Genomic DNA, 16,515 nt, shown 5'->3' with positions numbered 1-16,515 from the left:
TGTGAACCTGAGCATTCTGTTCCTAAAAAGGTGCATTTTTTCCCCTTGTATTTATATGGCTTATTTTTTCTTTTTTAGGAGATGCAGACTCAACTGAAACACTTAGAACAAGTAAAGGAGGAATATGAGAAGCAGAATAAGGAACAGGTGGGTGAGAGAAGATCAATGAAAATATTTCCAGAAATTCCCAACAGTTACAACAATAATGCTTATGTCCACATTAATTAGATCAATTTAGGGCCTAAGCACCTATAATAAAGGGGATGTTGCAGTGACAATGCTGCCAGCATTCAGGAGTCTGAGAGCCGTGTGGTGTAATTAAGTGCGTGCAAAAGACCGGTGACATCGGTGAGCTTCTAAATAAGATAGAAACGTGTTTAAATCCATATTTTTGATCTCTGTTTCTGTAGGCCCAACGTATTCAAGGGTTTCTCGCTGAAGTGAGCAGTCTGCGGGCAGATTCTCAGAAAAAACAGGACTCTTTGCTGTGCAGTCATTTGGAGAAGGAGATGCAACTCAGAAAAGAGCTTGATGATAAGTGTGAGGTAATAATTGCAAACTTTTTATTATGCATCCATGCAAGTATGATGCATAGATTCTCTATTACACACACATTTTTTGTGACATTGTTTTCCAGGGACTGGAAGAGAAAGTGCGAGTACTGCAAGAGGAAAAAGAGATAATGAAGCAGAAACTGCGGGATGCTAGTGCTGAATCTGAACAAGTGAGTAGTATGTACATTCGAATATTACTTTGAATTGTTTAATGCTGTAATTTTATATCTGTACAGTGGTTTATATACTGTGGCTTAAACTCTCTCTATCATTATATGCTGTATCTAGGCTGTATATTTGTGAGGATGCCAATTTAGTCTCTCAGTATGTCTCCCTTACATTAGATCAGCCTTTATCTTGAAGAGGCTCGCAACTGGTTCCACTCCAGATTTAAGGAACAGCAGATGGAGCTTGTAAACAACAAACAGAAAAAGAGTAGCCAGCCTTTAATATGGGACACTGAAGAGGTAAGTGGATAGTACCATTTTTTTTCAGCATAAAGTAAATAACGCACAAAACATATGGGTTAAAACAGAGTTTTTAATACTTTCTGAAGTCAGATTTCCCCTTATTGGCACTTCAGCATTGTGTTAAGCCTGATATATAGGAACATAGTTGTAGCAGTGAATCTGCCATAGCATAAACACAATGTTCAGCTGCTGAGAGCAGGCAGAAGAAATGGGGCCCTGCCAGGTATCAGTCATTGCACATATATTTGATGTCAACTTCTAGCCATAAGACACATCAGAGGCCCTCTAGTGTTAATACATTCAGAACTGCACTCAGAGATATACATGTGTTGTATTCAACCAGAGAACTATGTGCATTTGAACTGTATTTAGAAAGAATTTTGGTTCCGGACCCGTATCTAATATCCATTTACATTATTAATATTATTTGCAGTTAATATAGAGCTTTTTACCCAGCTTTTTTTTTTGTGCTATAAATCAGAAAATAAGTTTTCCCTCTATCACTTCAACTAGTATCTTGCCAATATCCCCAAAGACAACCAGGAGTGGTTACCCATTTCCATGTTGTTCAAGGCTCTTCTTACTTTCTAGTTTCTCTGGTCTGCTGATGATAAATTAACAATGCAGACTTAGTTTTTATCACTAGTGGGCTGACTACATAAGATTAAATTATATGGGAAACAATGTCAAGAGACACCGGTGCTTCCATGCTGGTATATATGCCAGTGCATATATATCGTTTATAAAGCCTACTTCTTTGGAAACTTTAATAACTGTTCCCCATAAATGTTCCCTTCTGTTATTCTACACTACTTTTCATATCTATGGCACGCAAAACAGGAGTCATTTTGCGAAACAGATCTGATACTGTATATGAATGTCAACACTAAACTTTGTGTGGGGTAATTTGGTTTCTCTGGTAAAACATTGTATAAATGTAAAAAATTTACTTTTTACCAAAGAATGTATAAGGTTATGGCTGGTTGAATTTGATCTTAGAAACTTTTGTACCCCTATTAGGTAAAATTTACGGATCAGACTCTCGTCCCAGCCGTGAACCTTTGGAAGACCAAACAGGAGCTAAAACTGATGTCAAGATGTAATGTCACTGGAGTAAAACATGGAGAAAGTAACTAAAATTAAGGGACAATCATTGTATTATGCTTTTCTTTTAAAGGAACATAAAGCCAAAAATTAGCAACAAATGACATAGCCAGTGTAATATACTAAGGGCAAAACTACAAGATATAGAGAATAAAGGAAGTAGACAGTGAAAAGCTTAAAAAGAAAAAGGCAGTATATACCTGACTGGTGAATGTCATTTTTCAATATAAATATATTTTGTGCTATGTGTATTATATTCTTAGCTTCATTTACCTATTTTGTTGATGTCAGGATACGTTATTTGCCTGTATGACATGTTACGGGATATGGACTGGCAGCAATACAGAAAAACACTGATTATTAGCAAGAAGTTTGAAAAAGCATTTTTGGACCAAACAAATATTTTATTGCTCACTTTAACCCTTTAGCTGCCAGGATCTATGTTGCCTTAATATAAAGTGCCATTAATATAAATTTTACATTTCCACATTTCATTTAAATTAATAGAAAACTTGTTAGGCAAAGTGTGGCACCACAGTGCCTGTGGCCGCTGGCAGCCAAAGGGTTAGATCACCGACACTGCATTAGTTCGGTGTGTGGGAGGCTGCAGAAGTCACACAGTAGATAGAAATAAAGAGGATATTTAACCAGATCTCGGTTATTGTTTACATTTTGTCACATAATGTCTACTTTGAAAATGGAAATAACCTATATTTTGGCAATAGATTTTAACGTAATCTCAAACTAAGGCAAAGTGTAAATATCTGATTAGCTAATGCTAAATAATAATGACAATAGAAAAAATACTTATTGGTGTATATATATGTATATATTTTTTTTTTTTTTCAATTAGGTTAAATGTACCGTTTTTTATTTCAGTTCTATATATTTTGTGTGCTTTTGAGTATTTATAGATATTTTATTTATTATTTTACAGAATGTAAATGTAAATGTGCTAGTATTATTGGTTAGCAACCTTTTTTTATGTTGCTATACATTAAATATCAAGACTTTACAGATAAAATTGTGTGCCTATTTTCTACTGAACGAATTGTATTGATTTTCTAACAAAAACATTTTTTAAACATATACATATAGTTTTAGGTTATGTTAAACAAAGGATAAAACTTAGAACTCTTTTTAAATTCTAAAGGTGTTCTAAAATACAGTAGAGTTCAATTGTTGTTGTTGTGTCCCTTAAAATCGTAATCCTATTCAGGAATAGGATAGTCCATGCCAGTAACACACCTCTTTTGTCCAAATTAGTAATTGAACAAAATGGACTTATTAACAAAAAACAATGTCAATAGGTGACAGCTTCTAATGGCTATTAAGGCCTAATATGGTAATTAGGGTCATGAACATTGGGGGGAAATTATAGAAAAAGGCTGAGACACGCACTTATAGGGAAATTATATACTTTAATTTCAACCACAGTCATTTATTTCCATTGCACAGTGATTGGAAATAAAGAAATTATTTACATTATCTTAAAGTACGCAGATCCATGAATGGATATTTAATTCATTTTATCCAACACGCATACTATATACAGGGAAACTGTATAATAAAGCACATCCAATTCTCTGTGTTAAAAAAAGCAAAATGAGCCTGAAGCAAAATTAAATGATTATTACCCCTTCCTGAAAAGTCAAATTACAGCTTGTTTTTTTGCTTCAGGGGTGGCATTTGCTATCTACCTTTAGGCTGTAATCAAAGAATAGGGGGGTATATTAACTAAAGGGTGAATTTTCCATTCACCTAACTGTAAAAATGCATCTCAATTTGCCAGACATAGGGGCCTATTCATTACGAGTCCAAATACTAAAATTTGTATTTTTTCTAAGTTTTAGAACTGTGAGTATTTTCTACAATATTTTTGTTAATTTCCGCAACTTTTTCGTACTTTGCGACAATTTGTGTGACAAAATGGTATTTGTTGCAACGAGTATGAAAGTTTCATTATTCATTCAAGCTTTGGTATCATGACTTTCCTTGGGCCAGGCTGGGGCTGCAGAAAGCCATGGAGTCCTATGGGAGGCTTCCAAAAACATGCACTAAAGGTTCAAAGTCAGAAATTTTTTTGCGCTGTTTACAATCGTTCGGATACGAAAATTTCAGAACTTTAGGATTGTACCACAATCTTTTCGTAACTTTCGTGCTATTAGCGCACATCACAAATTATCGGATTTAATACGAATTTTTCCTATCGTGCTTTTAAATGTTTGAAATTTGGACTTTGATAAATGAGCCCCATAATTTCACAGCTATAGTTCATATTTAAGTAAGTATGCCATTGCAAATGCATTGTGGCAGAATTTTGGTTGTGAACATTTTCTAGCTAATTTTCTCCATACAGTTATAGTGGAGAAAACCCACAAGATAATCTATGCCATAGAGAAATGCCGTATGTTGGATATTAACAGTGAGAAGATAAGATAGAGAATCAGATGCTAAAGTGTCTACACTATCTTTATAATGGCAGTTTGCTAGCCTGAACCTGGTGAAATATCTTTTGACAAAACGATGAATAAGGAGTGTCAATTTTTCTTCCTGATTTCCTAAACATTTGATATCAACACATAATACTAATTGGAGCATTTTACTAAAATTAACTTTAGCTTAACTAAACTTTGTAAAAGAATGACAGCAAAGAATGCTAAAATAATTTGTAAATATATGGTTTTAAAGTTTAATCACAAAGGGAGTAATGATGTGCTGACAAAAGTGTAAAACATCATGCTGGTGCCCATTTTGGTTAAAGTAACTCCAAAAAATACAGCTGCACCTGAATCTAAAATGTAAAAGTGAGCTTGTTGCAGCCATTGCCTAATATTGCCTGAGTAACATACAGGTGCTATTTTAGAGCATATTAGCATTTGTAAGTAACAGATGATGGAAGAGAAGGGGGCAATGGAAATGTGTGCTACATTATAGCCTTATCCAGATGGTAAATAACTTAATCGCTCTCTCGTCACACATCCAACCTTAGATAGATGAACTTTGAGCACTCCATATCACCTAGGTAGCAAGAGTGCAAAAAGGAACATGGTGCAACAGGACTCAAGAGAGAAATGGAAAAGCATAATAGACATAAAACCATATTAGTGCAGGGAAAATAAACAGAAAGGTCTTTGTAAAACTATAAAGCTAGTGGTTAACCCTAAGCAGAATGCAATGAAGCCAAACACACAGGCAAGCATGATAAAGAGAACAGAGAAACTAGAAATGACAAATTAGTGCCTAACAGGTCACTTGTAATATTTAAATCCACTCCAGATTTTCATTGACCCTTATTACCCTATAAACATAAAATGGCATACATACGACTACAGAAAGTCATATCATTAATATAAATGCATGGTAGCAGCAGAGACTTTCACAGATGGTCTAAAAAGTTTTTAGCCCTCACTCTACTTTGCTGGTAAAAGGTATACTGTTTAGAAAATAGTGGCTTTAGTAAGTAAAGGTTAGCACACACGGCAGATTTAAGTTGCCGATTCGGGTCCTTCAGACAATTTCGGCAGCTTATCTGCCCTTTTATGGAGCCCTTTGATGGGCCTCCCTGATCAACATCTGGCCTAAAATAGTCTCTTTCAGGAGATTTTTTATATCTCCTTGTGTGCCATTTGGCCTTATAGGCCTGTGGAGATTGCTTTTACTTAGCTCAGTGCTGTCCAACTTCTGCGGTGCCCAGGGCCGGAATTTCTCTAGCATCCATAGTGGAGGTCCGCTAATGAAAGCTATTCTTGGCCACTCCCCTTTTTTTTAAACTGCACCCACTTCAAACCACACCCATGTTATCACAAGAGCTTTTAAGACCATGCCCACATTACCACATTAATGGTGGTAGCGCAGCTAAAACCCAAATGCTTGGTGCTCACTACTGGGATATCAACCTTCATTCATATGTGAAAGAATTCTATTATGTCATATTAAGACACACCCTTAAATCCATATGCCGCCTCCTCCTCCCCTGTGGATAGCACAGCAACCCCCAGCACAAAATTACACACCTTAGGGACCATTTAATGGCTATTTCCAACTGCTAACATCCCCTGCCAGGTTCATCTCCTCAGGCAGCATAGGGCAGGCAGAGTATGGCACACACAGGCAGTACTCGCCTGCCCTATGCTGCCTGTGTGTGCCATACCCTTCCTGCCCTATGCTTCCTGTGTGTGCCATAATCTACCTGCCCTATGCTGCCTGTGTGTGTCATACTCTGCCTGCCTTATGCTGCCTGTGTGTGCCATAATCTACCTGCCCTACCCTGCCTGTGTCATACAGAGTATGGCACACACAGGCAGTACTCAGCCTGCCCTATGCTGCCTGTGTGTGCCATACCCTTGCTGCCCTATGCTGCCTGTGTGTGCCATACTCTGCCTGCCTTATGCTGCCGTGTGTGCCATAATCAACCTGCCCTACCCTGCCTGTGTGCCATACTCTGCCTGTTCTATGCTGTCTGTATGTGCAATACTGTGCCTGCCCTACCCCACCTGTGTGTGCCATACTCTGCCTGCACTTAGCTACCCCAGTACAGGGGATTATATGTTTAAACAATACAGGGGGATTACAGCCTGAATCTGAGGTGTGAGCAATGCAGGGGGCTAGTTAATCTCAGTATTAATAACATTTAAAGCTTACACAAAGGTAAACCATCAAAGCAGCCAGACAAGTGGGGGGCCACACAGAGGGGGGTCGCAGGCCGCCAGTCGGACAGCACTAACTTAGCTCATTGGTATATTGAAGTGCCAAACTTCTCTTTAAGCCAAATTAATTATGAACATTACATGCCCCACTATTCTACCTGGCGAATTACATATGAGTTTTCAAAAGAGCTAAGCTTCAATCTGCCATCAGTTTACCCCAAAATACCTGCCTATCTGCCCAATTACATAGTGAAATAGTTATTTTGGGTGGAGGACTGGAATAAGTAAGTAAGATGGTGGTGCTGTGCCACCTTACTTTTTTTTCCTCCAGGCCAGTGATTTTTTCCTAAAAGGAGCACCACCTGGGGAACAACTAGAAAGGGCCTAACATGGGCAGTCCCTGACCCCCCCCCCCCCCAGAGAATTTGTTTCCTTGTCCTTTAATTTACAGCTGCTCAATGCACACAGATTGCTCTCCTTAATTAAAAAGCAGAATGATTCTCATGCTTGTGAAAAAGGTGTTCCTGAATGTCATTAATTTGAAATTCTGTTTCACATGGAATTAGCAGAGGTCCATGATAAACCAGGACACCTTGTTCTGCTCATGTGTTTGACCTCAGTGCTGCCAGAAGCAGTGATGTGCTTTAACTGAAGCTGGTAAATCACCATGTCTTTTTATTCATCCTGTAACTGGAGTCTTTCACCTGCCAGCAGATGTTCATCTTACTAAGAGGGACATTCAGGGAAATGAAGCAGGTGGAGGGGGTGCATTTATATTCTACAATTTAACCCTTTCTTATGCAATCCTGCATAAAAAAAGCATGTAACCAAATAATCAAGAAGCTATGCACTTGGCAATATAGATACAAAATTAAAAAGCTGAATGATGGTGCCAAGTGGCCTTTGTAAATCAATCACACAACAAACATGTAGCTGACTACTTCTAGCAGGTTGAAATGCAAGTTCACATACAAGTTCATGAAAACAGTGCTAGTAATACAATATAATAATCTTTTTGGACGCTGCCATACTGGTTGCTGTGATATGTCTATGTATAAAATATTTGCTATATACTTCATTAAAATGGCACCTAGCAGGTAAATTGTTTTCAAAATAGTGCCTTTTTAGCCTTGTTATATTTAAACATTGACGCTCTCAAATGTGGATATTTTAATATACACACAGCCCTCTCTAGTAGTGCTGCCATTGATGTGTTAGGTTTAGTAGTGCAGGGGCCCACCAATGAGATCTTTGCCTTGGTCATTAGTGGTGATAAATAAAAAATAAAATATAAATATTATATCCTTTTAACTCATTTTGTCAACAACTTAATGAATTTCAAACTAAGTATGAGTTGAGTCGGAAACAGTTAATTGCTTTTAACATTAGTACTGGTGGAACTAATAGCTAAACTACACAGGAAATGTTGTAGGATGGTGTTGGATAGACAGATGGCATCCTAGTTGGATGTAGTTGCACAGGTCAAAATATAATGGGACTGAAAAAAATCTGATGTATAAAATACATGGAAGCTTTGCCATCCAACACGACATGCCATTCGGAATGGAACGCTGCATCTGCATCCAATGAGATAAAATCTGATGCTGTCTGAAAGACTTTTACTTCTCATTGGATGTAGATACATGAACAAAACACCATTTGACTTTATCTGATCTGACCTACATTACAGCAAGAGAGAGGGAGGATCAGTTTTTGTAGCAACCAACAAAATATTATGAAAAGTGTGACCCATAAAATCTAATCAAAATCTCCAGAGTAGTTTAGCCTTAGGGCAGTGGCACACGGGGAGATTAGTAGCCTGCAATAAATTTTCGCTAGCGTGGGTGACTTATCTCCCCGAAATGCCATCCCACCAGCAAGTCAAGCAATGGCATAAGCACCACTTCAGTTTCCCAAAGTTGCCTGTCAAGGAGAGGACTTCGGAAAACTGAAGCGACACATATGTCATCCCACCGGCAATTTACATTCTTGCCGGTGGGATGACAGGGAGATTAGTCACCTGTGGTAGTGAAGATTTATCTCGAGTGACTAATTTCCCAGCGTACCACTGCCCTTAGAGCAAAACTACATGGGAAATTTTGTAGGATGGTGTCAGAACTCCCTCCCCACTCCAGCGCTAAAGTTGTAAGTGTGAAGTGGGAGAAGGGGACAGCATCCCCCAGAATCGGCACAAACAAAAAACTTTGGTACAATTTCCCTTGGACTGATTATAGTTTAAAATAAAAGAAATGCAAAGTTTGGTCTCTGTAAGGAAGCCACCCTTAAATTATTTGTCCAAACTAATAATTGAAATCACACTACAGCTGGTTGCCCAAAATGTGAAATGTTGGCCAATAGCTTTCATTAGTAAAAACATGGGAATTATTGGGGCCACATTTCAGTGCTGTTATCAGACTGATTACCTTGCAGGCCTCCAGCCCACACCCAAAAATGATATATATCTGAGGTAGTTCCCATTTACATGAGTTCATGTAGGATGATCAAACAATGTTTTGGGGTGAACCATAGCTTCCTTTCATCATTGTTTTTTCCCCTCCTTGCCTGTCAGTAAGTCAGGTGAGTATGACTAAAAAGATTTATTGTGAAAGATTCTTTGTTGTGCACAAAAATGCTATTTCAAGGAAAATAGGCCTTTTGTACGGCTAGTTTTATATTTGTTACAAAAAGCGACTTGTATTTCAAATCTACTGTCCAATTAAACATATCTGCTTTTTCTTTTCTGTTTGGGTGGAGGTCCAGGTATGGGATCCCTTATCCCGAAACCCGTTATTCAGAAAGTTTCGAATTACGGAAAGGCCATCTCCCATAGACTCCATTGTAATCGAATAATTCACATTTTTAAAAATGATTACCTTTTTCTCTGTAATAATAAAACAGTACCTTGTACTTTATCCCAACTTAGATATAATTAATCCTTATTGGAGGCAAAAAAGCCAATTGGGTTTATTCAATATTTAAATGATTTTTAGCAGATTTAAGTTATGAAGATCCAAATTACAGAAAGATCCCTTATCCGGAAAAAACCCAGGTCCTGAGCATTCTGGATAACAGGACCCATACCTGTACTGTGCATTGCAGCTCTGCTCTCTACTGACTAAAAGAACACCGCCATTCAATTACAACCTTGCATTCATAAATATGCTTCCCAAGCAACTTGCTTAGCACAGAATATCCTCAGAGACACTTTATGATAGCTTTAGCTTTCAGGAAGCCTAGTCTTTTCTAAAAGCATTTTGTACTGTGGGAAAATGTAGGAATGATTAATTAACTTATACAGATTAGGAACCATTGGGGGAACTACTGGGGGGGGGGGCTGCTGGACGATCACATCTGTGCAAATTTGGCACAAAAAACGTAACCCATTTAGGCTGATGTCACACGTTGCGTGTTTACGCTGCTTATTTTCTCAGCCTAAAGACGCTGCACAAGCCACACAGCCCCTGACTATGGCGTTTTTCAGCTTAGTGCTGGTGACGTAGCAAATCCCATTTCCATGGTGCTAACAGTGCGAAATAGTAAAAAACGCTACGTATTTCAGCTAGGTCTGGCAGCTGCCTTTGTGTATACATAGGAATAGCTTGCTGTGCAAATACTGGCCTATTTCGGCAAACGCTTGAAAAATCCGTGGTAAGGCGTTTTCTGGCGTATTTACGCATTGTGTGGTTTGTGAGTCTTTTCAAGTTATTTCTATGGATGATGATATTGTGTGTTTTTCAGCTGCCAAGAGAATTAGAAAATACGCAGCGTAAAAATGCCTCGTCTGGCATCAGCCTTAACATACCACTCCCTACCACCCTAATACATTTGTAGGCCTCCAGGCAACCCTTTTTTTTAAGAGATTTGATGTGGGGGACAGAGCAATGGTGCTAAAACTAAACATTTTCTAGGAGGTTTATGTTTAGAAGATAATACCTATGGTAAGGTGATCACATTTCTTGAAAATTCTGGGACACATCTAAAAAAATACATGATTGCAGTTTATTTAAAATGCAATAATAGAGCTGCCCTGTAACATGTATTTATTATGTCCCTGAATTTTTAAGAGATCTGGTTACCCCAACCCTTTTAGATACAACTCGTACTGAGAGATGAGGTAATAATGCAGGTGTTATATAATTAATGCATTTTTCTCCATTGCTACCACACCCAATTCAACAAAATCTGTGGATCTCCTGCAAGGAATCTCCTAGTGACCAGGATATAACTCACACATAACTTGGATTCTAACTAAAAAAGTTTCCCTTACTGTTAGCATCCCACCCCCTATTCCTTGTTTTATTCCAGCATTTCCGCTTGCCGAAAATATACGCCATATGCCTTGTGTGGCATCAGCCTAAACTGCATGAAGAAATGTATGTAAGGCTGATGCCAGACGTGGCGTAGGGCTGATATTTTCGGCAAGCGGAAAAAACGCTTGCCGAAAATACAGCCCTACGCCTGCTACTTGTGCCTGCACCCGAATGAATGAGATACGCTCTGGTGCAGGCACAAGTAGGCGATATACGCATGTAAACGCGAGACTTTGTGTTCTCTCGCATTTTCATGCGTATATTGGCTACATAGCGTATCTCATTCATTCGGGTGCAGGCACAAGTAGCAGGAGTAGGGCTGTATTTTCGCCAAGCGTTTTTCCGCTTGCCGAAAATATCAGCCCTACGCCACATCTGGCATCAGCCTAAGAGCTTTGAGTCTGTATAGAATAACCAGGTGTTAAGGTGCTGGCAGGTGCGAGAGATGATTTGTAGGAAATTAGCACATCAAGCAGCCCACAGTTCACATACATTCAGAAATGCATCACACAATTATTATTTCCATATGCTCAGAAATCACAATAAATGGCATTACCTTGCATTTGGCCTAACTGCACCTAGCAGTTCCACCCTAATAACCATTATAGCCAAAAGTCCTATAAATCAGCATTGTTCTTTTTTTTTTTTTTTTTTTATAAAAAAAGGTCCTGTCTGCATCCTTTAGTAACACACACGCTGGGACTTAATATACATACAAAAGTTTTATTGGAGCACAAACAGTGCTCTTCCTCAGTGACATTTATACATATAAACATTTTATATTGAGAGAATTATTAGAATCGTTTAGAAGCAGGAGTGGTAAACAGGAACATAACTGCCAATTAATGTGGAAACTGAGATCATAATATGAAGTCCCATAAATCAGCATTGTTCTTTTAAAAAAAAAAAAAAAAAAAAAAAAAAAGTCCTGTCTGCATCATTTAGTACCACACAAGCTGGGACTTAATATACATAAAAATGTTTTATTGGAGCACAAACAGTGCTCTTCCTAAAGGACATATATATATAACATTTTATATTGAGAGAATTCTTAGAATAGTTTAGAAGCAGGAGTGGTAAACAGGAACATAAATGCCAATTAATGGGGAAACTGAGTCAGAACATAATATGTAGCCTCTTTACCTCACACTAAGGCAGAGTCATTTTCAAACAAACACACATACACACTCTTGCACACACAGCATCATGTGACCAGGCGCTCAATTCGGGATGAAATTAAGGTAACAATTATCAGCACCGCTTCAGCTGTCAGACAGACCTGCAATGCTATCAGAATAGAGACATAGAATCAGCAGTTACTGAGATCTTAAACTGTTTTATGGAGACCCAGGGCACTTGCTCTTGCCCTGCCTAAGGGGAAAACTGCACGGGGGGGACAAGTGTTTTCCCCTGCGGACGCCTATACAGGAGAGTAAACCTGGGACTGAGATGCTCATTGCTCTTTGCGGTTCTCACTGCAGCTCAGTGGGAGGGTGAGAAGGAGGAGGCGGCAGGAGCAGCAGCACCCAGAGCACCCTGAGGGCAGGGAGAAAAAGACAGGAGAGATGAACCACCACACAAGAGAGTGCAAGACAAGTAAGCAGCAGGCAAGGAGCCCGTAGAAGACCGCACCCTCAGCAGAACACGACTGCAGTGCTGGCTGAGACCCAGATAAAGCGCGGAGGAGATCTGTAGGTGCGTGAGGGACATACATTTGTGGTTAGTACTTTCTCTAAATGTAATCATAAGCCTCAATCATGTACCTCTTACTTACCCCATGCTTGTTTTCTCTCTTTCATACCCTCATGTGTTTCTCTGTCTCCTGCTACTTCAGCAATTCCCATACTAATACCATGCATCTAGTGCAGGGTCATAGGTCATTGCCACACAGGAAGTGTCACTTGCAGTAAGTGTGTTACACAAGATGCCAAACTCATTATGGGCTCCCAAGTGAACTGCCACAGTTGTACCCCTAATGCAGATCTGTGTAAGTTCTCTCAGAGGCAAATCTGGCATTTAGGTAGATAAGAGCTTACTTTAAGTTTAGTGCCAGCTTCATTTTCTGAGGGAGAAGGAGGCAGACAATATATTTGCCCACAAACAGGTCTAGAATCCAAAGGACTGAATGCCACTTCTTAGGCAGGTGTACGTAAGTTCTGTCTGTCATAACTTTCTTACCTGTAGCCATGGGCATCCAGAGGCGAACACTTGGAGTTTCCCCCTCACACAGGACAGGAACAAGTGCCCCAGGTCCCCACAATGGAGTTTAAGATCTCTGTGACTGATTCTTTGCGTCTCTCCTGATAACATTGCAGGTCTCTCTGGCAGGGGCAGTGGGTCTGATACTTGAAACTCATGAATTGAGGCACAGCCTGCTCACATGGATTTTCATATAGTTGCCTTTTTAGACTGAAATGATTGTTTACTACTTGTATATCGGGTGTTAAAATGTAGTCCATTCTTCCTCTATTGTGTTTTCTGTTAAAAAGCTGTCTCTCCTCCAAAGGAGACTTTCTGTGTGTTGTAGTTCAACAGTATTCTGAGGATGTGGGGTGGGATATTTTTTTTTCTTGCATGCATTTATACTGATCTGTAGGCCTCTGGCTGTAATGGGTACTTGTGGGTGGAACAGCAGTTGGGCTGAATGCAATGTAATGTAATTTATTCTGCTTTCGTAGATCTTTGAGGCCCACCAGGTTCTGCCTGGAAGTCACACACTTCTGGGAGTTGTAGATCAGCAAAAGGCACAGGTAGGGCATTTTATATATTTTTTTCAGATTTAATGGCCCTATAGCAATGCAGGGTACTTTGTTGAGTACAGCTGAGCTGCAGACAATACAATGTAATAAATTCTGCTTTCTGTGGATCTGGGAATTGTAGGTATAAAATATACATATTAAACATTTACACTTACACATGGTATCTTTAAACTGATCGTGCATTTGGCCCAAGGCTGGTTGTGGTTACTGGAAGTAATTTCCTGAAAGGGACTGTATTAGATAATATATGTCATATTACTATAGCAAAGATTTACTGAGATGTATGTTTTTATACATTGTTTTTCCATGGGTTGGCCCATAATTGCATTTATACTGGTATTTTCAAGTGCATTGAGTTACAACTGATAGAGCTAATGTCAGACCAGGCTTATAGCATATATTTTTGGCAAGCTGAAAAACACTTGCCGAAAATAACACCATACGCCTCCTACCTGTGCCTGTACCTGAATGAATGGAATACGCTTGGGTGCAGGCACATGTAGGCGAAATACGAGATTTTGCATTCCCGAAAATATACGCCATACACTAAGTGTGGCATTAGCCTTAAGGAAGTCAAGATCATGTACCCAGAAGAGAGTTAAATCATAGCAGCTCTTTAGTCTTGGCAATGAGCAGTGTCTATACGCACTCTAGATAATAAGATGTCACAGAAGGGAATTGGGATTCAGCTTATAGTTAGGAAGGGAAAAAAATACATTTCAGTCTTGTAAAAGGAGATTCCACTCAGCGGAAGAATATTTTCAGGCCAGGTTGCCTTTCCAAAAACCAGGCCCCCACCCTTACCTGTTTCCACTGCCCATTTGTCCTCAGCAACAAAACCTTCCCCACCTCCCAACCCCCCTGCTCACAGCCCTCTCACCACTGCTTGCAGTGAAAGGCATAGGAGCAGGGAAGGCAGAATCATGAGTGCAGAGCATATGAAGGGGTAGACAAATACTGATATTAATTATAGTTTTATATTACTATTACCGCCTTATTAACCCATCTTCTCGAATAAGCGATATTTGGTTGAAATAGTTCTGTATAATAAACCTCTTTCTTTAGTTTCTTTCTTCATTTTAGGCTTACAGATTAGGAGGTGTTTATTAGACAGTGGGTTCACCTATGAGGGACATATCAATTTATAATTCTTCCTTCTGCCAAAATTGCTTAGTTAATCAGCAACATATACAATACTTTCGTATTTTTAATGCTACTATTCCTGTTAACCGGTGCACCAAAAAATTTTAGGGCTGATGGATTTCCCAGTTGGCAAATGAATAAATGTTCAATAAAATATATAATCGGAAATCATATCAGATTATTAGGAGGTAGATACTTTGCTTCATATTTTCTTGTTATTAAGCCATTTCACTGCAAATAATATGTTTTACTTGTGGCGGTCTGAAGCTTTTGCAAAAGGGGAGGCATTGTCAGGAGTTTGCTTGCCTGGGGTAGCACAGATTAGCCGTTGGTGACAAATCTCCTTGTATGCCATTGCCCTAAAGTATCTTCTTCATCTGAGATAATTGGGGACAGGCTTTTTCAGTGCTTAGATCCTGAAATTTGTTCCATTTAGAAAGAGTTGTTGTTTGAATAGGTAAAGATGTGTCCAGATAAATGATTAATCCTCTAGTAAACATGATTGGTTGCGTTGTACAGGTCCTGGAAACTTTCAGCTGGCATCACCAAGTAGCCCGGTGACCAGGGAATGACTGTATGAGATTCTGTAAGAGTGGATCCTTTTATTCAGGTGGAAGAAATTTGTGGATTTATGTGAGACTTGCAGGCACTGCATATTCAGGGCATCTTTTTTGTATGTGTGACTGAATTTGATGGAATCTGCTGTGTGTGAATGTGTGCAGTATTATTAGGACTAGTTCTTATTTTTGAGTGACTCAAACAAAAGGGTAACTATCTCAATAATTTTCTAACATTTTACATTTTTCCTTTTCCTCAAGGAGGGAACAATACATTATCTTGGGCCAGTTTGCTAAAAGCTGATAAGAAAGTGTGCTGTTATTGAATAAAATCTGACAAAAATTGCATGCCCTAATTCAGTGATGGAGTAGTACATTAGCGATCTTTGTGAGATTTTAAATATTATTAGTGATTTTTGGGACATTATTATTACTTTCGTAATTTTTTTTTAACACCCTTTATTGACACTGAAATAGAGGGAGTGTATTTAAAAAAAAAAGCTTTTAAAAGACTGCAGAGGTTTCTAACTTATGTGTAGGTTAAGACTGTTACAGTCCTCTAGCCTTTGATTTTTGCTTCTATGTGATTCTTTTGATCTGACTTGTCTCTCTTTCTTATAGTAGCAGCATGCCAGGTCTTTATAATGCCTTATCATGGGTTCAACTCCCTCTCGAGTCGTCCTCTGTAACTGCCTATGCCAATGGATACTGCATGGGTCTCAATGCCCACCTCACATATCTTAACCCAGGAAATGAAACTGTTCAAGGTATACATGTTGCTATTGTTTTACTTTGCCATTGATAACATGACCTACATTGTTTTAAGGACTGAATAAAGCATGTGAAAGACCTTGTACAAAAGGCTATAAGCCATAGCAAATATGTAAAATCCAGGATTTAAGGTGTATGTGTTAAAAGCTTTAGCCAATGTTTAGACAACTGAAATACCGTTTTTTTGCCCAGCGTTTG

At 38.8% G+C, this 16,515-nt stretch overlaps 2 protein-coding genes across 7 annotated transcripts in view; both read left to right on the top strand.

The window, feature by feature from the left end:
• The window catches only part of ccdc150 (coiled-coil domain containing 150), a 38,575-nt gene extending 35,425 nt beyond the window's left edge, over nt 1-3,150 (top strand). For all 3 annotated transcript variants that reach the window (XM_018094407.2, XM_031902399.1, XM_031902398.1), the window contains exons 24-28: nt 79-147; nt 411-545; nt 638-724; nt 899-1,021; nt 2,045-3,150. In XM_018094407.2, coding sequence (XP_017949896.2) covers nt 79-147; nt 411-545; nt 638-724; nt 899-1,021; nt 2,045-2,161 — 531 coding nt within the window. In that variant the 3' untranslated portion in view covers nt 2,162-3,150. The remainder of the gene's footprint in view (nt 1-78; nt 148-410; nt 546-637; nt 725-898; nt 1,022-2,044) is intronic.
• Nucleotides 3,151-12,284: 9,134 nt separating this feature from the next.
• The window catches only part of vwa5b2 (von Willebrand factor A domain containing 5B2), a 23,149-nt gene continuing 18,918 nt past the window's right edge, over nt 12,285-16,515 (top strand). For 2 of the 4 annotated variants that reach the window (XM_031902162.1, XM_012963368.3), the window contains exons 1-3: nt 12,285-12,806; nt 13,766-13,837; nt 16,168-16,313. In XM_031902162.1, the coding sequence (XP_031758022.1) occupies nt 16,175-16,313 (139 nt within the window). In that variant the 5' untranslated portion in view covers nt 12,285-12,806; nt 13,766-13,837; nt 16,168-16,174. The remainder of the gene's footprint in view (nt 12,807-13,765; nt 13,838-16,167; nt 16,314-16,515) is intronic. The other 2 variants (XM_012963369.3, XM_018094413.2) reach the window with 2 other exon arrangements.

Source organism: Xenopus tropicalis, chromosome 5, assembly GCF_000004195.4.
Source record: "Xenopus tropicalis strain Nigerian chromosome 5, UCB_Xtro_10.0, whole genome shotgun sequence".
Lineage (NCBI taxonomy): Eukaryota > Metazoa > Chordata > Amphibia > Anura > Pipidae > Xenopus > Xenopus tropicalis.
The sequence above is the reverse complement of the archived record's forward strand: the minus strand, read 5'-3'. Positions and strand labels throughout refer to the sequence as shown.